This window comes from Carcharodon carcharias, chromosome 16, assembly GCF_017639515.1.
Source record: "Carcharodon carcharias isolate sCarCar2 chromosome 16, sCarCar2.pri, whole genome shotgun sequence".
NCBI lineage: Eukaryota > Metazoa > Chordata > Chondrichthyes > Lamniformes > Lamnidae > Carcharodon > Carcharodon carcharias.
Genome location: NC_054482.1, coordinates 87,379,309 through 87,401,141, shown reverse-complemented (window position 1 = coordinate 87,401,141; position 21,833 = coordinate 87,379,309). Strand labels below are relative to the sequence as shown.

The following is a 21,833-nucleotide window of genomic DNA, read 5'->3' as shown; positions in this document are numbered from 1 at the left end:
GTTTGAAAATAGGATAAAAGGCGGGGATAAAACAATGAATAAAAATGAAAAAAATTAAAATAAGTGGATAAAAAAATAAAAGTTAAAAAATGAAAAAATAAAAATTAAGAAATGAAAATGAATATTGAAAAAAGGGGATAAACTGGGGGTGGGGATGGAGGAGAGAGTTCATGGTCTGAAATTGTTGAACTCAATATTAAGTCCATAAGTTAAAGACCTTTTCTTAGGCCTTATCATCTTTTCATCTGGCCCCAGCGGCCTCCCCTGTGTGCTGCACTCTGGGCCAGCCACCGCCATGTTCTGATGCCTGAGCCTTGGCCGCAGTCACCAGAGGCACAGGCTGTGGGAAGAGAGCGAGGCCCAATGCCCAGGGGCAGGAGCGCAAGACAGGGACGGGAAGCTGCTGGCTGTCGATCGGGTGGTGAAATGTGTATAACCCAGATAGCCACAGTGGGTGGTCAATTCATGAGTCTTAATAGGAAGGATTGGAGAACAGATCTCCAGGTCAATCATGACTAGCTTGGTCAGAATGATGGGGAAGTAGAGAATAAAGGAGGACGGAAAAAAGACAAACAAGTACTTTAGTATTCTTCATCCACTTCTAATAACTTCCTATTATGTTACCTACTTTTCAATAGGACAGTCAGTGTACTAAATGCCCAGATCTCAACTTAGAGAACTTCATTTCCCAGCTGGATCTGACAACAGAGATACATACAATCCTTTCCAGGATAGAGGGCTGGTTTGGGGGTGAGACAAAGTGGAAAAGGAGAGAGAGACAGAGAGTAGAAAAGGAAAGAGAGAGAGAGGCAGACAAAGTGGGAAAGGGGAGAGAAAGAGACAGAGACAGAAAGAATGGGAAAGGCAAGCAAGCAAAAAGTTGAGCTGAACTTCAGGAGTGTTGTGATTGAGACACATAAGCTGTGCTCATTAAGGAAAAGCAAACTCAGCCATCGCATTAAAGCAGTGGGTGAGTTGAAAGTTTCTGTATTCTCTCTGGTTTTCATGTGTGTGTCCCGCGACTGAGTTTGCCAATGTGAGTGGCCCTTGGTCTAAGGTCTAAAACATGAATTGTAAACTTAATGAAAACACACTGAAAAGGAGATTCTAAAAGATTTTTTCTCCATCCTGACCTATCAACAGTTTAAATGAAGGGGAAAACCCCCATGTCCACAAACAGCTCTTCCTGCTTTGAACTAAAATTGACCATTAAGCAAATAATTAAACATCACTGAACTTGGTCAACCACAAATCTCTTCATTTTTCTCCACACTCCATCCTGTGGAATCACTTTTTAAATATCCCTGCTCCTCGCCCCTCACATAAACAACCAGCCAATTCATGCAACTCATCAACTTGCTGAGCATAGTCGCGTTTTCATATTCTTCTATTCAGATCCATTCTAAACGCAGGTGAAATACTAGTTAATGCAGAACTGTTAACCTGTAGGAAATGGGAAAATTAAACGAGAGTGAGAAACAGCGCACACCCACTTGAAGTTTGGAACCATGTTTTATGTTTAACATTGATACACTTCAAAACAGGTCAGACTTTTAAATCGCCGAGTGAGTTGAATTCATAATTTCGGCTGGTGAAGTATGAAGAAGCAACTGGAGTATTTGGATAAAGTCTCGTAACCCAATCCATCCAGGAGGGACCACACCACAGGGACTGCATAAGAGCAGAAAGGCTCGCCGAGCACCCCCTCCCCGCACTGGTCCCACGTGTTGTCAACGCTGGGATTTATAAAGAGACCAGATTGCGGAGCCGGGAGACATCAGAGTACCGGTACCGACAGGGGGGATCAGAGTCCCGGTACCGACAGGGGGGTGGTCAGAGTCCCGGTACAAAGTCCCGGTACCGGCAGGGGGGAATCAGAGTCCCGGTACCGGTGGGGGATCAGAGTCCCGGTACCGGCAGGGGGAAATCAGAGATCCGGTACCGGCAGGGGGGGAATCAGAGTCCCGGTACCGGGGGAAATCAGAGACCCAGTACCGGCAGGGGGAAATCAGAGACCCGGTACCGGCGGGGGATCAGAGTCCCGGTACCGGCAGGGGAAATCAGAGACCCGGTATCGGCGGAGGGCGGGGGGGGGGGGGGGGGAATCAGAGACCCGGTACCGGCAGGGGAAATCAGAGACCCGGTACCGGCGGAGGTGGGAGGGAAATCAGAGACCCGGTACCGGCAGGGGGAAATCAGAGACCCAGTACCGGCAGGGGGGGATCTGAGTCCCGGTACCGGCAGGGGGGAGCTGAGTCCCGATACCGGGGATCGGGGAGAGATTAGAGACCCGGTACCGGGGGTCGGAAGGGCTCAGAGACCCGGTACTGGGGGGTCGGGGGAGAATAGAGACCTGGTTCCTCCTCGCGGGCCTGTCTGTCCGCCGATGGGGCCGGTCACCGGGAGTCCAGCCGCTCCCCTGGACACCGGGACCGTATCCGAGCTCAACGTTTCTATGGTGAACGGCACCGAGGACGGAGAACCGCCTTTCCTGACCGATGCCTGGCTGGTGCCGCTCTTCTTCGCTCTGATCATGTTCCTGGGGCTGGTCGGTAACGCGCTCGTTATTTATGTGATCAGCAAACACCGGCAGATGAGGACGGCAACCAACTTCTACATCGGTAAGAGAGAGGGGTGAAGGAGGGGGAATGGTCAGAGGAGGAGGGGGAATGGTCAGAGTAGAAGAGGAGAGGGGGAATGGTCAGAGGAGGAGGGGGAATGGTCAGAGTAGAAGAGGAGAGGGGGAATGGTCAGAGGAGGAGAGGGGGAATGGTCAGAGTAGAAGAGGAGAGGGGGAATGGTCAGAGGAGGAGAGGAGAGGGGGAATGGTCAGAGTAGAGGAGGAGAGGAGAGGGGGAATGGTCAGAGTAGAAGAGGAGAGGGGGAATGGTCAGAGTAGGAGGAGAGGGGGAATGGTCAGAAGAGGAGAGGGGGAATGGTCAGAGGAGGAGAGGAGAGGGGGAATGGTCAGAGTAGAAGAGGAGAGGGGGAATGGTCAGAGGAGGAGAGGAGGAATGGTCAGAGGAGGAGAGGAGAGGAGGAATGGTCAGAGGAGGAGAGGAGAGGGGGAATGGTCAGAGGAGGAGAGGAGAGGGGGAATGGTCAGAGTAGAAGAGGAGAGGAGAGGGGGAATGGTCAGAGGAGGAGAGGGGGAATGGTCAGAGGAGGAGAGGAGAGGGGGAATGGTCAGAGTAGAAGAGGAGAGGGGGAATGGTCAGAGGAGGAGAGGGGGAATGGTCAGAGTAGAACAGGAGAGGGGGAATGGTCAGAGGAGGAGAGTGGGAATGGTCAGAGGAGGAGAGGAGAGGGGGAATGGTCAGAGTAGAAGATGAGAGGGGGAATGGTCAGAGGAGGAGAGGAGAGGGGGAATGGTCAGAGTAGAGGAGGAGAGGAGAGGGTGAATGGTCAGAGGAGGAGAGGAGAGGGGGAATGGTCAGAGTAGAAGAGGAGAGGGGGAATGGTCAGAGGAGGAGAGGGGGAATGGTCAGAGGAGGAGAGGAGGGGGGAATGGTCAGAGTAGAAGAGGAGAGGGGGAATGGTCAGAGGAGGAGAGGAGAGGGGGAATGGTCAGAGTAGAAGAGGAGAGGAGAGGGGGAATGGTCAGAGGAGGAGAGGAGAGGGGGAATGGTCAGAGGAGGAGAGGAGAGGGGGAATGGTCAGAGTAGAAGAGGAGAGGAGAGGGGGAATGGTCAGAGGAGGAGAGGGGGAATGGTCAGAGGAGGAGAGGAGAGGGGGAATGGTCAGAGGAGGAGAGGGGGAATGGTCAGAGGAGGAGAGGAGAGGGGGAATGGTCAGAGTAGAAGAGGAGAGGAGAGGGGGAATGGTCAGAGGAGGAGAGGAGAGGTGGGAATGGGCAAAGAGAGGAGAGGAGTAATAGTCAGGGGAAGACAGGAGAGGGGGAAATGGCCAGGGGTTGTGTGGGGTGGGGTGATGGTCAGCGAGCTGAGCATATGAGAAATGACCAGCGGAGGAGGGAAGTGCAGGGGTGGTCAGAGAGAGGAGAGGAGAGAGGAAAGGTCAGAGGACAAGAGGAGATCAGGAGAGGAGGAGAATGGAGGAATGCGGTTACCAGCGCGGGCGAGGTGGCTTGACTGGATGTAAAAAGGAATAAAATCGAATTTAGGGGACCAATTAACGATGAAAAAATTTAAATCAGGAGGAAAATAAAAGATTGAATAATGGGAAATGAGTTTACAGGTGAGATGGGAAAAGGTCACTTTGGGATATCAATGAAAGCAATGGAGACAGGGGAGGGTAAGAAGAGATATTTGAAGGTTTCTAACTGTAAGGGAGCAAAGGAGAGAGGACAATGTTATAAAGTGTTAAAATGTGACTGCAAGATCAAGAACATTCCCAGAGCCATGTGTTTGTGTTTATATCTGGCCTTCTATCAGCCACTTCAATGTAAAATTACTGCTGGATAGGAGAAGCCTAGGAAGAATGTGTGAGTAACCAGTGGGATGAGCAGAATTACTGAGTTGAAATATTACATATTAATATACATTAATATGATGAAGAGTCATAAAGACTCGAGATGTTAACTCTGTTTCTCTCTTCACAGATGCTATCAGATCTGCTGAGTTTTCCCAGCATTTTCTCTTATTTTAGATTTCCAGCATCTGCAGTGTTTTAATTTCAACACACAAAGTGTGTTTTGGCATTTGCATTTCACCATGTGCATTGTAAGTTTTATATTTAACCTCAGCATCATGTGGACAGTGTCAGTGAAAAGCAGGAGAAACATAGAGAGGACATGTGAATACCCAGCATCAAAAATAATCATTTTGATTTACTCTGATGAATGCTGCGGTTTTGCTGGAGATTTAGGTACTTGAATACTGTTCCTACCATGCCAACATTAGCAACATTCAAGGTAAATGCAAGGCTTTCTTGCCTGCCCCTCATCAGATTTAGCTCTTTAAAAGAAACATTTATCAAGAACTGTTATTTCCGATCTGTATGCATCAAAAGAGTTTGAAGCTTTCCATGCCTGCTGCCCTTTTCCAACAGACAGGGTCCGAGACCAGTGGGCTTTGCCCACACTCCAGTCAAAAGGCCAATTCTTGGCTCCTGTGAAAATCATGCAATGAGGAGAAAGCATAGTAAACTTTTGATATTTGACATCTGTGTCCATCTGGTGCTGCCACATGTAAAAGCGACTGATCTCTTACACAATATTTGGAGCCTCGAAAGGAGCAGTTTCTGGGAGTTCAATTGAACTGATTTTTGTCCATTCATCTAAATTGGTAACTTCTCCTGTCTTCGACGTTAAGTTTATTCTTCAATGATTTGTAAAACCTGTTAGTGTATTAAGAAACAGATTTGTAGCGCACAGGAAGGGGATATATTTTCCTGTAAACTGACCAATTGTTTACATAAGAGAATTTTCAGCCAGCCCCGATTGGAACAGTGTCCTCCACAAACTTTTTCTTTGCCTATAGGACGCCCATTTTCTGTTTCGTTTAACTGTTTGGCAACATGATGATGTAATTGTGCATTTCTTCATTTTTAAAGCTGGAATTCCCCCCTTTAATGTATTTGTGGGTGTGGGTGTTGGAGTGCATGGTGTATGGGCATGAAAACCCTGGAATTTTAGGGGCCCGTCACAGCAGGGATGGTGCAGTAAAATGTGGCAAGCCATCCTAAACTCCATTGACTTTGGCGGGATCATAAAATCCTGCTGGCCTAAAATTCCATTTTCTGTTTTCTCTGCAGTTTCCTTTGGGATGGTGGGCTATTTGGAACAGAAATTCATCTCGGGCAGTGGCACCAAGTGGGCAATATTGGATCAGCTGCCCATTCCATGCATGGCTTGATATGCAGTTCCATTGCAGTCGATGGAATTAAGTATCAGGCTCTGCATAGAACGGGCGGCTGATCCAATGCTGTCTATTTAACCTCACAGAGTTAGAGGGGTGACTCCACCAATGCTGTTTTGAGCTGAATCTGAAGAGATACATGGCAATGATCCAGTGATGACCCTTTCTCTGATTTGCTCCCCTCCCCCACCCCCGCCAACCCCCATCTCACCTTTTATTCATATAAGCTTTTGGATCTCACCTGAAATCCTCCCAGAATAGCATGGACGATCAAGCCTGAACCTTTTTTATAGAATTCAACAGAAATGGACCAATGCGACCAACCAGTCTATGCTGGTGCAATTATGCTCTGCAGGAGCCAAATCCTATCCTTCCTCAACTAATCTTACCAGCATATCCTTCTATTTCTGTCTGGCTGTGCTCATCTCGCTTCCCCTTAAGGGCACCTATGTTAGTCACCTTGTGGGAGCAAGCTGCACAATCTAATCCCTCTTTGGGTAAAGAAATTTCTCCTGAGTTTAATAGTGAGTCTCTTACAGTTATGGCCCCTTGCTTTGAATTATCCTACAAGTGGAAGCATCTTTTCCACACCTAACCTGTCAAAGCCTTTTATAATCTTAAAAACCTGTATCAGGTCACTCCTTAGTTATCTCTTTACTAGAGAAAAGAGCACCAACCTGTTCAGCCTCCCCTAGTAAGCAAATTCTCCCATTTCTAGTATCAGCCTTGAGAATCTCTTCTGCCCTTTCACCAGTCCTTTTTTATAATATGGAGACCAGAAATATGCACAGTACCCCAAGTGAGGACTAACCAGGGTTTGATAAAAGTTTCATGTGCAATTGAGTTGGGTTGCCACTCGGCTTGAAAGTTCTTACCTTGAAATCCAGGTGATCTTATCTTGTGCGGCCTTCCGACTTGGGTCAGGTATGGGCAGTGCAGTGCGCCTCTGGGGCCTAGCTTGAGGGCTGCAGAGTCAAAGGTAGGGAAGCCACGCCCCCTTTTTTACAGTACTAGCTGTCGTAAACCAGGTAGGTTTAAAGGTCCAGCCAGGTTTAAAGGCCTTTGACAAGCCAGGGAGAAGGGAAGTATATAAAGTAAGTAGGTAGGATTGGATGGGGTGGGGTGGGTGACAGGTCGGGTTGGGTCAGGGTGGGCCTGGTAGTGGGGTGGGTGTCGGGTCAGGTCAGGTCTGGGGGGTGGGTGTCAAGTTGGGCCTTGGAGGGACGGGTGAGGGTGAGAGCTGGCGTTGCTGGGCAGGGGGGGTCGTTGGGGAGGGTTGGGCCTGGTGGTGGAGGTGGCGGTGGTAGGTAGGTGGGAGAAGAGTCCACTTGGGGGCTGGGGAGTTCTTGTCGGGGTGCAGTCTTTTGGGAGTTGGGGGACCCCTGTGGAGGAGGTGTTCCATGGTGGGGATCAGTCAGGGTGGTGGAGGTGGAATGATTTGGGGGGTGGGGGAATCCGTGTGGGGGTGGTCTGGAGGGTGGGGGGAAACCCAGGGTGAATGTGAGTGTGGGGGACTCCCATGGTGGGATAGCGGGGACGTGAGGAGTCCTGTGGGAGGGGTAGTCAGGGGTTGGGGGGAGTCCCCTGGGGGGGGAGTCGTGGGGGTGAAGGAATCCCTTGGGAGTGATAGCCAGCAGCGTGGGGGTGTGGGGAGCCCTGTGAGAGGGGATGTTGGGGGGTGAGGGGAGACACCTGATGGTTCGGGGAGGTGAGGGGAGTCCCATGGGGGTTTGGTGTGGGACTGTAGGATAGTTACCCAGAAGCTAGAATTGGTTTTAATTCTTCTAACTTCTGGGTAACTATTGATGTAACATAGTCGGAACCATGCGAAGTTTGTGATTTAAATTGCATTTTCAGATGGTTCCCAGTGCAGGGCAAATGCCCATCAGAAGTTTGAACTTCCCAGGCAATTGCCATGCAAACCTTACCCGGGAACCTCTGGTGGTGTTGGGTGTTGGTGGTGGGGTAGGGGTCACGGGTTCCACAGCACATTGCTGTGGTACCCCCAGATATGACACCTTGGAGCTCAGAAGTTATGTGTCAACTTTCTGCTTTTCAATTCTGTCCCTCTAGAAAAGAGTCCTTAGTGTTTTCTGTAGAATCACAAAATAGTACAGCACAGAAGAAGGTTATTTGACTCATCAGATCTGTGTTAGGTCTTCCAAAGAGCAATCCAGTTAGTCCCACTCCCCCTTCTTTCCCCATCTCCCTATAATATTTTTCTCCTTCAAATATTTTTCGAATTCCCTTTTGAATTTCTATCACTATTCCAAATCCTAACTACTCATTGCATAAAAATTCTCCTCATGTTGTCTCAGATTCTTTTGCCACTCATCTTAAACCTGTGTCCTCTGGTTATCAACCCTTCAGCCATTGAAGACAGTTTCTCTTTATTAACTCTATCTAAACCTTTCATAATTTTAAACACTTCCATCAAAATGTGTATTAAGCTTCTCTTTGAGAACAACCCCAACTTCTCTGGCCAATCCACACAACTAATTCCTCATCTTTAGAACCATTCTAATAAATTTCTTCTGTACTCTCCAAAATCTTCATGTTCTTCTGAAAGTATGGTGCCTAGATTGGAAATAGTACCCCAGCTGGGGATGAGCTTCTGGTTTCTATAGGTTTGCATTTTTCATGTTTATTAACCTGTGTTGCTGCCCTTGCTGATTTGTGTATCTGCATCCTTAGATACCTTTTTTCTCCAATCCCATTTAGACTTTTAATAATCAAAGCAATATGTGAGCCTCTTATTCTTTCTACTAAAATGTCACACTTCATACTTATCTATATTGAACTTAATTTACCAAGTACACGCCCATTCTACAAGTTTATTAATGTCTTCTTGTATTTTGTTGCGGTTTTCCTCGGTATTCACTAGGCTTTCTAACTTGGTGGTGTCCGCAAATTAATTTGTTGTCGCCCAGAAATTAATTTGATATTGTGGCTTTGACTGGTTTGGTGCAGTCTGCTGGTTCCTTAATATATTGTGCCACTGTGCTACTTGCAGCAATCTACCTTTAACTCTCCAAGCATTTCTGTAAATGGAGCTAGATTTATCAGCGTGATAGATTGCAATTACAATGACATGAGTAGTGTTGGGTTTATTATAGTGAATGGTAACAAACACATTACTGCAATTGAGAGAGCACAGATTATCACAGGGAGTCAACAGGCTGCTTTTGTCACACAAATCAGTGTGGATGGTGCAGATACATTTTGTTCTCTTCTCGACAGCTCTTGTTCCACATAAATATAAAACATACAACATTCATCCATCTCTCTATCTCTTGTCTTCTTTCTCTCTTTCTTCCCTTTGACTTTTCTTTCTGTCCTCTTATATCCTGCATCTTTCTTTCAGAATAATTCAAGTTAAAAATAGGATTTCATAAATGCCTGGCATCTTGTTTTTGTCATGCTTTGTGAGATGTATGATTGTAAAAGTTTCAGCAATTTCAACATTTACTGACTAGTTAATTGCTGCCCTCTAGTGGGAATGAAGAAAACACATTTATAGGTTAAAAAAAAGCAAAAGAAAAATGGAGATATCTGTAATTAGATAGTCAAAAGAGGATATTTCTTAACTACTGACTTATATTAAGGGCGGGTGGGACCAATGAACAATGGGAAGGTTGTGACAGATCTGGCAAACACTTCCCATATTTATAAATACTGATGGGGCCACAGCTGGTAAATACAGACCTATTAGCTTTACCTCAATAATCAATAATTAAAGATATGAATAATCAAAAAGAAAATGGTTGTGTTCTTGCACATAAGAAGCATTATGAATGACAGCCAACAAAGCTTTGAAAGCACACATCTTCACTGATGACTCTCGTGGGTTTTTTTGTGGAAGTGACCACCAAATATGCAGTGAAAAGTCATATGGAATGGAAAAACTTTTGATCCTCATGGTATTTCCCTTCTTGTTGAAAGCTAACCTGGCTGCTACGGACATCATATTCCTGGTTTGCTGTGTTCCATTTACTGCCACTCTGTACCCTCTACCTGGCTGGATCTTTGGAGACTTCATGTGCAAGTTTGTCAACTACTTACAACAGGTAAGTGAGAGTACACATACTGGATAGGAACTGAAAGAACATTTGTCCACCAGATATTACTGATGTTTAGTGCTGCACCATTAAAGGCATCTACAAGTAAGGCAGGGAAATATGGTTAGAGTTACCATTCTGCGCCTTTAGTTCTCAGGTTCGTTTTTGTGAATCAAGGGGTTTTAAATTCCTTTAATTGTGCACTGGTTAATGTGTTCATGCAAATTTTGTACACTATTTTAACACTGACTAAATCAATTAAAAGAAGCAACAGCAAAAATAACTTGCATTTATCCAAGTGAATGAAATATGGATGCTCTGTACCTAGATATATTCTGGCTTTGTTTTTCTTTATTGTTTTGGATGTAGGCACACTTTTTGCCCATCCCTAACTGCTCTTGAGAATTTGTGCTTTAATTGTGACTTGAGTGAATTTACTAATTGTGTTACTGACAAAACAATATATTGATTGCACTGGACAATGTATTTTCACTGACTGAGGTGAGGAAATATACAAATTCAATTCATAAGAAGCTATAAGAATCTACATATCCTTCATTTGATACCTGAGTGTTTTTAGTGATATACTTAAAAAATTGCGTCACTGGTTCGGAATGTTTTTGATTAGCTTTTCTCTAAAGCAATTTTGTCACAAATTTGCCAACTCTTGGACTCTATATCTACTCTTCATTGGAGTGCTGACAGATTGAAAGCAGTTCTATTTTCTATCTAAACCTTTATTAGCTCTACTCGCCAACCTACTTTATAGCAGCAACGTCCAGATTTTTTTGGCCATTACATTTACTTAGCCACCTTTTCATATGAAATAAAGAATACCTCTACATCGCTTTCCTCAAACTTTGGAACAGCTTATAAAAATTTAAACATCTTCCCAGTGCCTGATTGTCAATTGCAGCCACCAAGAACTACACTGAATTCTTTTCCCATCCTATTCGTTACCTCATTATGTAATAAAGATGTTTCTGTATTTGTTTTCTACAGGTTACTGTCCAGGCAACCTGCATTACTCTGACTGCAATGAGTGCTGACCGATGTTATGCAACAGTTTATCCGCTTAAGTCGTTGCGTCACCGTACTCCCAAGGTTGCCATGGTGGTCAGCATGTGCATATGGATAGGTATATTCTGATATAACACTGTGGATATGAAAACACCTATGTCTATATTTGAGTTTATGTATGTGAGGATTAGCATAGAACTATGACGCTTAAAATTGTCCCTCCTTTTGTACACAGTGAGTGAAGTAAACGTTTCCAAATCGGGATGCTTGCCCGATGTCATTAAGCGTCATTTTATGCTCGTTTGGGTTGGGTGCGCACCCGCCCAATGAGGTAAGAATTCTGACCAAGAAATAGGAGCAAGAGTAGGGTAATCACCCCATTGAGCCTGCTCTGCCCTTCAGTAAGATCATGGCTGATCTGATTGTGACCTTAACTCCACTTTCCTGTGTGCCCCCCATAACTCTTGACTCCTGTGTAGAAGAAAACCCTGTCTAGCTCAGCCTTGACTATTCAATGACCTAGCCTCCATTACACTCTGAGGAAGAGAATTTCAAAGACTAACAGCCCTTTGAGAAAATAAATTCTTCCTCATCTCCACCTTAAATGAGAGACCCCTTATTTTTAAACTGTGCCCCCAGTCTAGATTCCCCCATGAGGGGAAACATTCCCTCAGCATCTGCTCTGCAAAACCCCCTCAGAATTTGTTTCAGTTAGATCACCTCTCATTCTTCTAAACTCCAATGAGTGTAGGCCCAACTTGCTCAACCTTTCCTCATAGACAACCCCTTCATCCAAGGTATCATTGCAGTGAACCTTCTTTGAACTTCTTCCATTGTGAGCATATCCCTCAAGTAAGGAGACCAGAACTGTACACAGTACTCTAGGTGTGGTCTCACTAAAGTGCTGAACAGTTATAGCAAGACTTCCCTGCTCTTATATTCCATCACCTTGCAATAAAGGCCAACATCCCATATGCCTTCCTAATCATTTGCTGTACCTGCATGCTAACTTTTTGTGATTCATGTACCAGGATACCCAGATCCCTCTGCACCGCAGCATGCTGCAGTCTCTCTCTATTTAAACAATATTCTGCTTTGCTATTCTTCCTGCCAAAGTGGACAACCTCAAATTTTCTCCATCTGCCAAAATTTTGCCCACTCACTTAACCTATCTATATCCCTTTCCAAACTCTTTGTATCCTCCTTACAACTTGCTTTTCTACCTACCTTTGCATCGTCAACAAATTTGGCTACAATACAGTCAGTCCCTTCAGACAAGTTATTAACATAGATCACAAATAACTGAGGTCCCAGCACTGATCCCTGTGGCATTCCACTCATTACAGTTTGCCAACCTGAAAATGACCCATGGATTCTAGCATTTTCCCAATGACAGATGTTAGGCTAACTGGCCTATAATTTCCTGCTTTCTGTCTCCTTCCTTTCTTGATTGGGGTGGTTCCATTTGATGTCTCCTGCTCGCTGGGACTTTTCCAGAATCTAAGGAGTTTTGGAAGAATACAATCAATGTTTCCACTATTCCTGCACCCACTTCTTTTAAGACCCTAGGATGCAGGTATCGGGGATATGGAAGCCTTTAGTCCCATTGGTTTTTCTAGTACTTTTTCTCCAGTGATCGTGATTGTTTTAAATTCTTCCCTCCCTTTTGCTCTCTGATTTTCTAGTATTCTTAGGATGCTTTCCCAGGTGAAAGTATCAAATTGTACTGACCTTACACCTAATTGAAAATTACAATTTATATTTAATTGCTATATTCATATATTCATTCATTTTATATGACTGAATTTGAATGCATGCACTATATAGGTTGAAAAACTGATTTTTCTTTGGAATCTTAGGCTTCAGTGTAGGAGGAAGTCAATTGGCCCATCACGTCTGTGTTGATAGTGGCTCCACATCACAGCTGACTATTTGCACAGGGATACTTTTGTTGAGAAATTTTAAGGTTGGGGTGGAGGAACTCAAAATACTACTCATTAAACTGAAGCTGCACTGTTGCACAGGCTTTCGGATGAGACATTAAACTGAGGCCCCATCTGCCTATTGGGTGGAAGTAAAAAATCCCATACTACTATTTCAAAGAGGAGCAAGGGAGCTTTCCCTTTTTACCTGGCTAATATTTATCACTCAATCAAAATCACAAAAACATTATCTGGTCATTGTCACATTGCTGTCTGTGGGTGTTTGGTGTGTACAAAGTGATTGCTACGTTCCCTACCTTACAACAGTGACTATACTTCAAATGTATTTCATTGGCTGTAAAGCACTTTGAGATGTCTAGTTATGAAAACATCATGAGTGCAATTTTGTTGATACAACTTTTTGATCATTTTATTAATTACACATTAATTCACCATGTATAATACTTTTACTCCACTGTATAATATAAAGGATGCCAAGCATAATGCTTTGAGGTTCTAACAAAATTACTAAATGGCATCCAAGCTTCTTGATTTAATGGCAGCCTTGTATTGCTATCTTTGCTACATGGAATTCACTGTGTAGGTCACAAATGATCTCAGTAATATTAGTGTCTTTTGATTCTAGGTTCCTTTATTCTGTCTTTCCCAATTATTATTTATCAGAAGATTGAAAAAGGTTACTGGTATGGACCTAGAACATATTGTGCAGAGGCCTTTCCATCAGATTCCCATCAGAAAGGCTTCATACTCTATCACTTTCTTGCTGTCTACCTTCTGCCTTTGCTCACCATCTCTTTATGCTACTCCTTGATGATTAAGAGAGTTGGGCAGCCTGTTGTTGAGCCCATTGACAGCAACTATCAGGTGTGTACATAGAATTTAATTAACTTCTCAAGCCAAACATGAAAAGGGAATTTTCCTTGACAATTTAATCTCTATATGACCAATCTCTGCTTATCAAGAAAGCCCAGACATGTGGTAATAGAAGTGATGATTTATGGTCTGTCTGGATTTTCTTTCTAACCATTGACCACAGCTATCAGGTTTTCATTCTAACCACTCATGTGTCCCCATTCTTTCCAATCCCTATGCTTTGAAAATCTTTTCACCCTAAACTCAAACCCCTTTGTTGAAATTGATTTTTGATTTTGGAGGTTGTAATCTTTTGGTACAGTAATCTGACATAACAAAATGGTCTGGCCAGAGGTAACTGAAACAAGGATTGGTGGTTCACAAAATCGATCTTGGTGGCTGCTGAGACTGCAGGAAAGGGAAGAAATAGGGAACCAGCAGAAAGACCAGAATTTTCTAATGGGCTATATCTCAAAATTAGCTAATGGTTGGATCTCCCTTTGAACATGTGAATGCAAAAGGTAGTGTTACTAGTAACAAAATGTCAGGAAGAAAGCTTCATTGCTGTGAGTATTCATTGCAGATTTTTTTTGAATGAGTACAGAATGTTGAGGTGCAGCTGCAGTGGCTGTTGAGTTCCACTTGCAGTAATCAGACATCAATTTGTGGAAGAGTTACAACTTGACTATATTTCTCCATTGTAGAGGAGCAAGATTATTTTTTTTCTGCATTGTGCTAAATAGGATCATAATGTAGTAATTGTAGCTTTAAGGAATGTAGTAAACGTAGCTTTAAGACTTATTGTGTTATATAGTATCACGTCACAGTGTGAACAAATCAGTTCTAAGAGCGGGGAACCTTAGAGTGGAAGACCTTCTTCTAGTTGTGGAGCTTGATGGAAGCATGTAACTGCTCCTGCAGTCCGTTAATAAAGTTCAATGTCTCTAATGAGAAACCCATCTGGAAAATCTGGCGACGAGGAGAAATTGTTGTCCCTTGCCCAGTGACTGTGAGTATATTTTTTAAACAGAAGAAAAGGAAGATATACTCACCAGAAATGCTATATTTAGGCAGGATGGACCCCTTTGAACCATCCACAGAGGATTGGTGTCAATATGTAGAACGCCTCGGGTTCTATTTCCAGGTAAACAAAATAACGGGGAAGGAAAAGAGGAGAGCAATTCTCCTAAGCATTTGCAGGAGTAAAACCTATAATTTAATTCAAAATTTGGTGGCCCCTGATGCCCCTGATTCAACAACCTTCGGTGAATTGGTAGACCTTGTTAAGGGACACTTTCAACCAAGCCCTCAGTCACCATGCAGAGGTTCAGGTTTAATTTGAGGGTTAGAGCCCGGGGGAGACAATTGCTACATAAATGGTGAAATTGAAACAACTGACTGAACACTGATTTTGGGGAGACCCTAAGCGATATGCTCAGGGATTGTTTGGTCTGTGGTGTGCAAGATGATGCTATTCAACGACGATTATCAGCTGAACTAAACCTTGATTTTAAAAAAGCATTGGAAATAGTGCTCATGATGGAAAGTGCCGAATGAGTTGCGCAGGCTGTGCATGGTGCACAAAATGGCGCTGTTTTCCAGCTGGGGCGGGAGCAGACAGCAGGGTGTGGCAAAGAAGCTGGGACTACCCCGTGAAGCGGGAGGCAGTCCCCGCTACCCGAAAATTTCAAATAAATATAGGAAACAGCTCAGGAGCAAATCTGAAAATGAATTGTTACCAGTGTGGAAGCAATCATACTCCTGAAACTTGCTGTTTTAAAGAGGTGGAGTGCTATTTTTTCCATAAAAAGTGGCATATACTAAAGCATTGTAAAGAAAGATTGAGGCAGACTCCCAAGCAGCAAACTGAATTAAAGTACATAATGTGGAAGAACCAGAAACCACTAATTCTGATATTTACTCCCTATTCAATTTAAAAGTAGGGAAGATAGAGCCAATCACTGTTACTCTGCGGGTAAATGAAAAACCTTTAAAGATAGAAATGGACACTGGTGCTTCAACCACTGTAGTGGGAGAGCACACCTTCAAATATTTAAACAAGGGTACTCAACAATTGGATTTGGAGCAGACTTCAGCCAAATTGAAAACTTACCGGTAAAGCTACCCAAGTGAAGAGAATTACCACTGTACCTGTTTATTATAAGCACCAAACAGCACAACTCCCCGTGATGGTAGTAGAAGGCGAAGGACCAAGCCTTCTAGGTCGTGATTGTTTAAAAGAAATTAAATTAAATTGGTCTGAAACTTTCCAGCTACGAGTAGGAGGACTGCCAGAGCTGCTAAAGAAATATGACAAAGTTTTTCAAGACGAACTGGGGAGAATCAGAGGCCTATAGGCTAAGATCTGTGTTGACTCGCAAGCAACTCTTCATTTCATTAAAGAAAGGTTGGTGCCATTTGCTCTGAGGGAGAAGTTTGACACCGAATTGAACCATTTAGAGAGGCTGGGGGTCATATAGCTGGTCCAATTCTCAGAGTGGGCAGCACTTATAGCCCCTGTCTTAAAACCGGATCAGACCATCCGGCTCTATGGGGACTATAAACTAACAGTAAACAAAGCTGTCAAGTTAGACAAGTATTCTATCCCCCAAGAATGAGGATTTCTATGCTAAATTAGCAGGAGGGACAACTTATACTAAACTAGGTATGAGTCACATGTTTCAGCAGCTGGAATTGGATGATACCTCCAGAGACCATAAACACCCACAAGGGTTATATCAATACGCACATCTGCCCTTCGGCGTTTCTTCGGCCTGCAAGATTTTCCAGAGGACAATGGAGAGATTGCTACAAGGACCACCTCAAATCAGAGTCTACCTGGGCGATGTCCTAATAATGGGGTTCACGGAAGCTGAACACTTGGCTAATTTGGAGGAAGTCTTGAAACGATTTTTGGAAACGGGTGCACTTTAAAAAAGAAAAGTGTACATTTCAGGCAAGCAAAGTTGTTTATTTGGGCCACCCAGTGGACTCCCAAGGGTTACATCTGGTAGAAGGAAAAGTTAAAGCTATTAGGAGGCACCTTTGCCTAAAAATTGTCTCTGAACTCAAAGTCATTCTTAGGTATGGTTAACTATTATGGTTGATTTCTACCCAACTTATCAACAGTCCTAGCCCCTCTACATTCATTATTAAAGAAAAACCAGCAATGAGTTTGGAAGTCACCCCACATGCAAGTTAAACAGCTTTTGCACTCTTCAAACTTGTCAGTACACTACGACTCAACATAGGAACTGGTACTAACCTGCACCCAGCATTGACTGAGACCTTTGGAGTAGACGATGCTCTGCATTATAGGAATGGCAACCGCTAGGGCTGTTGCATTCAGCGTCGCTGAGAACATTCTAAGGCGATATGTTCCTGCCTTATGCACCCTCTCAAAGCTGACTTCACTCTCATCCTGCTATTTGGCAAAAAGTGAAAGCTGCAGGTGGTGTGACCATGGACCTCTTGCCTTGCTTTGCATCCTTCCCTCAGCCAAACCACCCCCTTCTGCTTTTCTGCTTTCAGATACCAAAGATTTGACACTGAAGCAGTCAGTATTGCCTCATCATGAAGTGTATGAGCAACTGCAGACCAATGATGAAGAAGCTCTATCACTTCATCTAACAGTTGCAGCTACCAGCTCAGATATTGGCACTTGCAAACTTAGAGTGTAGTATAGATGCAAGATCAGCATGTAGTGAGTCATTGGGCATGAGTGGGCTGTAGCCAGGGCATGGGGAGAGGGTAGAGTGTGTAACAGTTCAATGGAGACTGGTTCTGCTGCCGAGGACTCAGAAAAAGACTTTGATGGGGTGGTGTACAGAAGCATGATACTCATCGAAATGCTTGTGGTACTGGCTTGCCAATCAGGGAGACTGCATAGATTGATGTCATTGTCAAGGCGCATGCTGGCTTTTATTTCAGGATATTGGCCAAGAGGACACTGTGATGGTATGAAGCAGAGAGTTGGAAAGGTGGAGAATTGTGGAGCAATGGTGATGTGAGGCTGAGGTTTCAGGGGAACTGATGGTCTGAGTAGCTGGTCATGGACAGCTCACCTGGAGTGAAGGAATACCTTCTCCCAATCCTCCTCCTCTTCCTCCTCCACCTGAGGTACCCTCTGAATGCCTGGTGGCAGATCCCTCATGAAAGTGAGGCTGTGGAGGATGCAGCCAAATTTGGAGACATTTTCTGGTGAGTATTGGAGGACTCTCTCTGGGCAGCTCAGGCAGTGGAACTGTTATTTCAGGCTGTTAATGGTTTGCTCTATGATATTCCTAGTGGCAACAGGGTCTCATTGTATGTGCACTGTTGGCGTGTTGTTGGAGGAGAGTCGTGCGCCAGGTGTACAGCAAGTAGCTCTTGTCTCCAAGCTGCCAACCTCTGGTTTGGCGTGGTGACCCAATGTTGGTGGTTATGGCTGATAGATGCAGGATGAATACATCAAGCCTCCTGCTAGGATTATGGACATTCACCAACTGGATGTCCTGTGATGGTTGTACATGAACTGCACGTTCATGGAGTTGTGGTTGCAGGACCATTTCCTGTTAATATGTGGGGCCCTCAGAACCACATGTGTGTAGTTGTTGGCATCCTGCATCGTTAGGAATCTCACTAGCCTGACAAAGCCTCCTGCTTGTCTCTTCTAAGACAGAAGTCTATAAAATCTTTCTCCTTCTGTACAAGACTTCTGACATCTCAGTGATGGACGGTGAACTGTGGAATGTTGCAAATGTTGCTGCCTTCAGCCTGGAAGATTATGCAGTGATAGAAATTTAGCGCCACTGTGATTCCCACAGCCAATGGTCCTTGCCTTGCTGTGCAGCCTCAGGTCGGGTTGAAGAAGGGGGCACAGGTCAGTCACCACGTCTTTGACAAAATGTAACTGCCTCAGTCATTGCTTCTGGTTGAGGTAAATATAGAAGTACTCTTTAAATATGTAGGTCTTCGATTAAGAGCCTTCCTCCTCCTCCCTCTTTGCACAGCTTCCCCTCTTTGCTACCTATACTCCATCCCCAAGTCATGCTGCAGCCCAAGTGAACTGCAACCCTGTTACTGAATGCATACTTTCTCCTGACAGGACTTCCAACTCCCCTAACTTCATCCAATAATAATAATTATAATAATATTTATTCAGGAAACATGTTCTCAGCCTGAAGGCTGAACTGCAGTGTAGCTTACATTGAAAAATTCGTATATAGGCTAAGTAATCAGGTTAAAAACATGCAAACTGTATCAATCATGTAGTAACCAAAATAGACAAACAGTTCAGTAGGTACCAGTGAAGTGGTTGGTGGGATGTTATTAGAAGGGTAGCATTGAGTTAAACCAGCACACCATTCCTACATTACAGGTACTGAGGTACATATAAATTTCAAAATTTAAGCACAATAACACTGAATGCAGTACTTCCACTCACTCTGCAGCACTAAAACAAGTTAAAAGCACCTCACCTGGAAGTTCCATGGTAAGCCCTTTAAATGATGCTAATGGGCATTCTCTTGTGCAGCTGAATGCCTGCAAAGTCCAAAATGGCAGTTCATGTGCCAAATCAGTGTTAGATGCTGTTCGACTTCATGATTTTCCCATTTTGCATGCTTCCAAAACATGCATAACACACCCCCATCACACCTTACAGTCAGTGTGGGCTGCGCTGGAAGTGGTCCACCTGCCATTTTGATATTTTGGTCTTTTGTAATGATGACACCAGCAGTGCTATGGAGCCTAATTTTGCAACCTGTGACTTTAATTTGATCCGTAAAATGGGAAATATTTTGAACAAGAGTGACTATGCATAGACTTTCCTTTTTCTAATATGGTAACTATTTTATATATTGTTATTGTCAGGTTTCAAAATAGCCTAACAATCAAGTTGGTACAGAAACACTGAAGGAAAGATATAAGTTCCTTGAGAGAACAGGAAGCAGAGGATGTGGAACAGTTGCATGGCAAAGGGGAATATAAATAGTCTGTGTATTGAGCCAGGCTAAATGAGCTGTGAATGTTCTTTTCTCAGTTCTTCCTTCTTTTGTTGTTAATTGGTCTGATAAGACCTATGGTTTTACATAGCAGCAATTCAAATTTGGTACAATTATCTTTTGAGAGTCTCACACTAATATGTATCTGTTTACAACCAGGTTCAACTTTTATCAGAAAGAACAATAGCAATGAGAAGCAAGATCTCTAAAATGGTGGTGGTAATTGTGCTCCTCTTTACAATCTGTTGGGGACCCATCCAGCTCTTCATCCTCTTCCAGGGATTTTATCCAAAATTCCAGGCCAACTATGAGACCTACAAGATCAAGACTTGGGCTAACTGCATGTCATATGCCAACTCCTGCATCAACCCCATAGTTTATGGGTTTATGGGAGCCCGCTTCAGGAAGTCTTTTAAAAAGGCTTTCCCATTCATGTTCAGACGGAAAGTGAGGGACACCATCATGACATCTGGCAGTGGTAATGCAGAAATGAAGTTTGTCACTGCAGAATCATAATTGTAATAGATTGTCATGAATGAACGTGGTTAAAGATAGGAAAGCACAGACGGTTGACTTGTTTGGCCCACAGAATTCCTGGTGGGCAAACATATCTTCAATAAGATATTCAATTACTTTTTTAAATCTATGGCAACCTTAGCAGAGCTTGCCACTTTTAAGGAGCATTTACCAGTTTGGCCATGTTATGTAGTTCACTGTAAAAAGTATTTCACCATCAAAAAGATTCAGAAACACAACTGAGTCCTTTATAATTGGTTTTCCAAGAAATATTGTCCTTGGATTTAGAATTCTGTAAACTGCAGTTGGGAGCAGCCAATACACAAATCTCCCTTGACACGGCCTGTTGAGTCACTCCTTTTCAACTGAAAAGCATCAATTAAACCATTTTAAAGCTTGGACCTAGAGCAGGTTTTACTTTTAGAGTTAAAAATACTACATAATGGCAATACATGGAAAGTGATTTGAATCATTGGAATTTTGTATAAGGGAGAAGTAATAAATAGCTCGGTTCATTTAAATGAGACTTATAATTGGTGTAAAAGAGGAGGGATTTGATTCGCTGAAATTGCAGTTGGGGAATTGTTTAGGAAATGGTTAACCTATTGGGAATTTATCTAGCGGCCTGATTGAGAATCTGTGTGATCCATTGATTTTATATAACGGAAGTTAATGGGTTACCTATTGAAATTTAACGCAGTGAAAATAAATGGACTTTTGATCAGAATTAGTTCTGATTGGCCTGCATGGGAATTGGTTTAAAACACTGGAATTTTTTTGTTGTTATATACATGAATATATTCTGTGTATTTGTGTCTTAGGGAACTCACCAAGCTATCTTACTATGGTTGGAATGATTCATCTGGAAAATGCAATCATTTGCAATTTGAGTTTGAGTGATATTGAAAAAACTACATTGGATCAATAAAATTTTAAATTACTGGGATATGTTATGATTTCTGTAGAGACTGATAACTTTTAAAAAGGAATTTGAACTTCCAGTTAATAGCTGAAAAGTTGACGAAAAAATTTCACATTTTAAGACTTTTACTGTAATAAAAGACTAAACGAACTTTTGACAAAACACTGTCTTTGTAGGCACCTTATACTTTAAATCACAAAACAGAACATTCCCCCCTTTTAGCAAAACTGAAAACACACCTCACAGATACTTTATACTATCCTTTAAGTAGAAATTCAATTCTCCTGGAACCAGTCCAATGTGATTCTTAGCTCCTGGGGGTGTAATACTGTTATTTTTCAACCTCAGGCTGGGAACTTTTAATTTCAAAACTGTTGTTCTTCATAGTGATGCTGCTTCCCTAGTGATTTTTCCTCCAGCACAAGCTTGGTGCAACTTTAAGTCTTGTTTTAACTCCTCACGAATTTGGTATTTTCAATCTCAGCAAGAGTTCCCACTCGCATTCCTGCATGGTGAACTATAGCATCTTTGTGCCTAAAGCTGCTCTCCCTCCCCTGGAACCTGACAGGCTTACCTGGTCTGTGAGTTTTCAGGGCTATCTTCGACCCTTCCCCTCGCAAAGCCCATCTCCACATCAACATGAATTACATGGGGCTTGTATCCAGGTAGAAATGCTGATTAACTATCCTTGGGACCCCAACTCGCTATCTTGGAAGTAA

The 21,833-nt window shown here is 43.5% G+C and overlaps 1 protein-coding gene across 1 annotated transcript; it reads left to right on the top strand.

Annotated features, from left to right (window-relative positions):
- Positions 1-2,265: 2,265 nt before the first annotated feature.
- On the top strand, positions 2,266-21,108 carry kiss1ra (KISS1 receptor a). The gene is made up of 5 exons (XM_041208149.1): positions 2,266-2,621; positions 9,762-9,886; positions 10,880-11,015; positions 13,466-13,704; positions 19,836-21,108. Exons 1-5 carry the CDS (start codon positions 2,387-2,389, stop codon positions 20,190-20,192), a joined length of 1,092 nt encoding a protein of 363 aa, XP_041064083.1. The 5' UTR covers positions 2,266-2,386; the 3' UTR covers positions 20,193-21,108.
- Positions 21,109-21,833: the final 725 nt, after the last annotated feature.

Excerpts from the sequence above, each read along its gene's own strand:
- kiss1ra (XM_041208149.1), top strand. The coding sequence starts at position 2,387 with ATGGGGCCGGTCACCGGGAGTCCAGCCGCTCCCCTGGACACCGGGACC. Across the intron at positions 2,622-9,761 it reads GGCAACCAACTTCTACATCG|CTAACCTGGCTGCTACGGAC; the intron begins GTAAGAGAGAGG and ends TCTTGTTGAAAG. Across the intron at positions 11,016-13,465 it reads CAGCATGTGCATATGGATAG|GTTCCTTTATTCTGTCTTTC; the intron begins GTATATTCTGAT and ends TTTTGATTCTAG.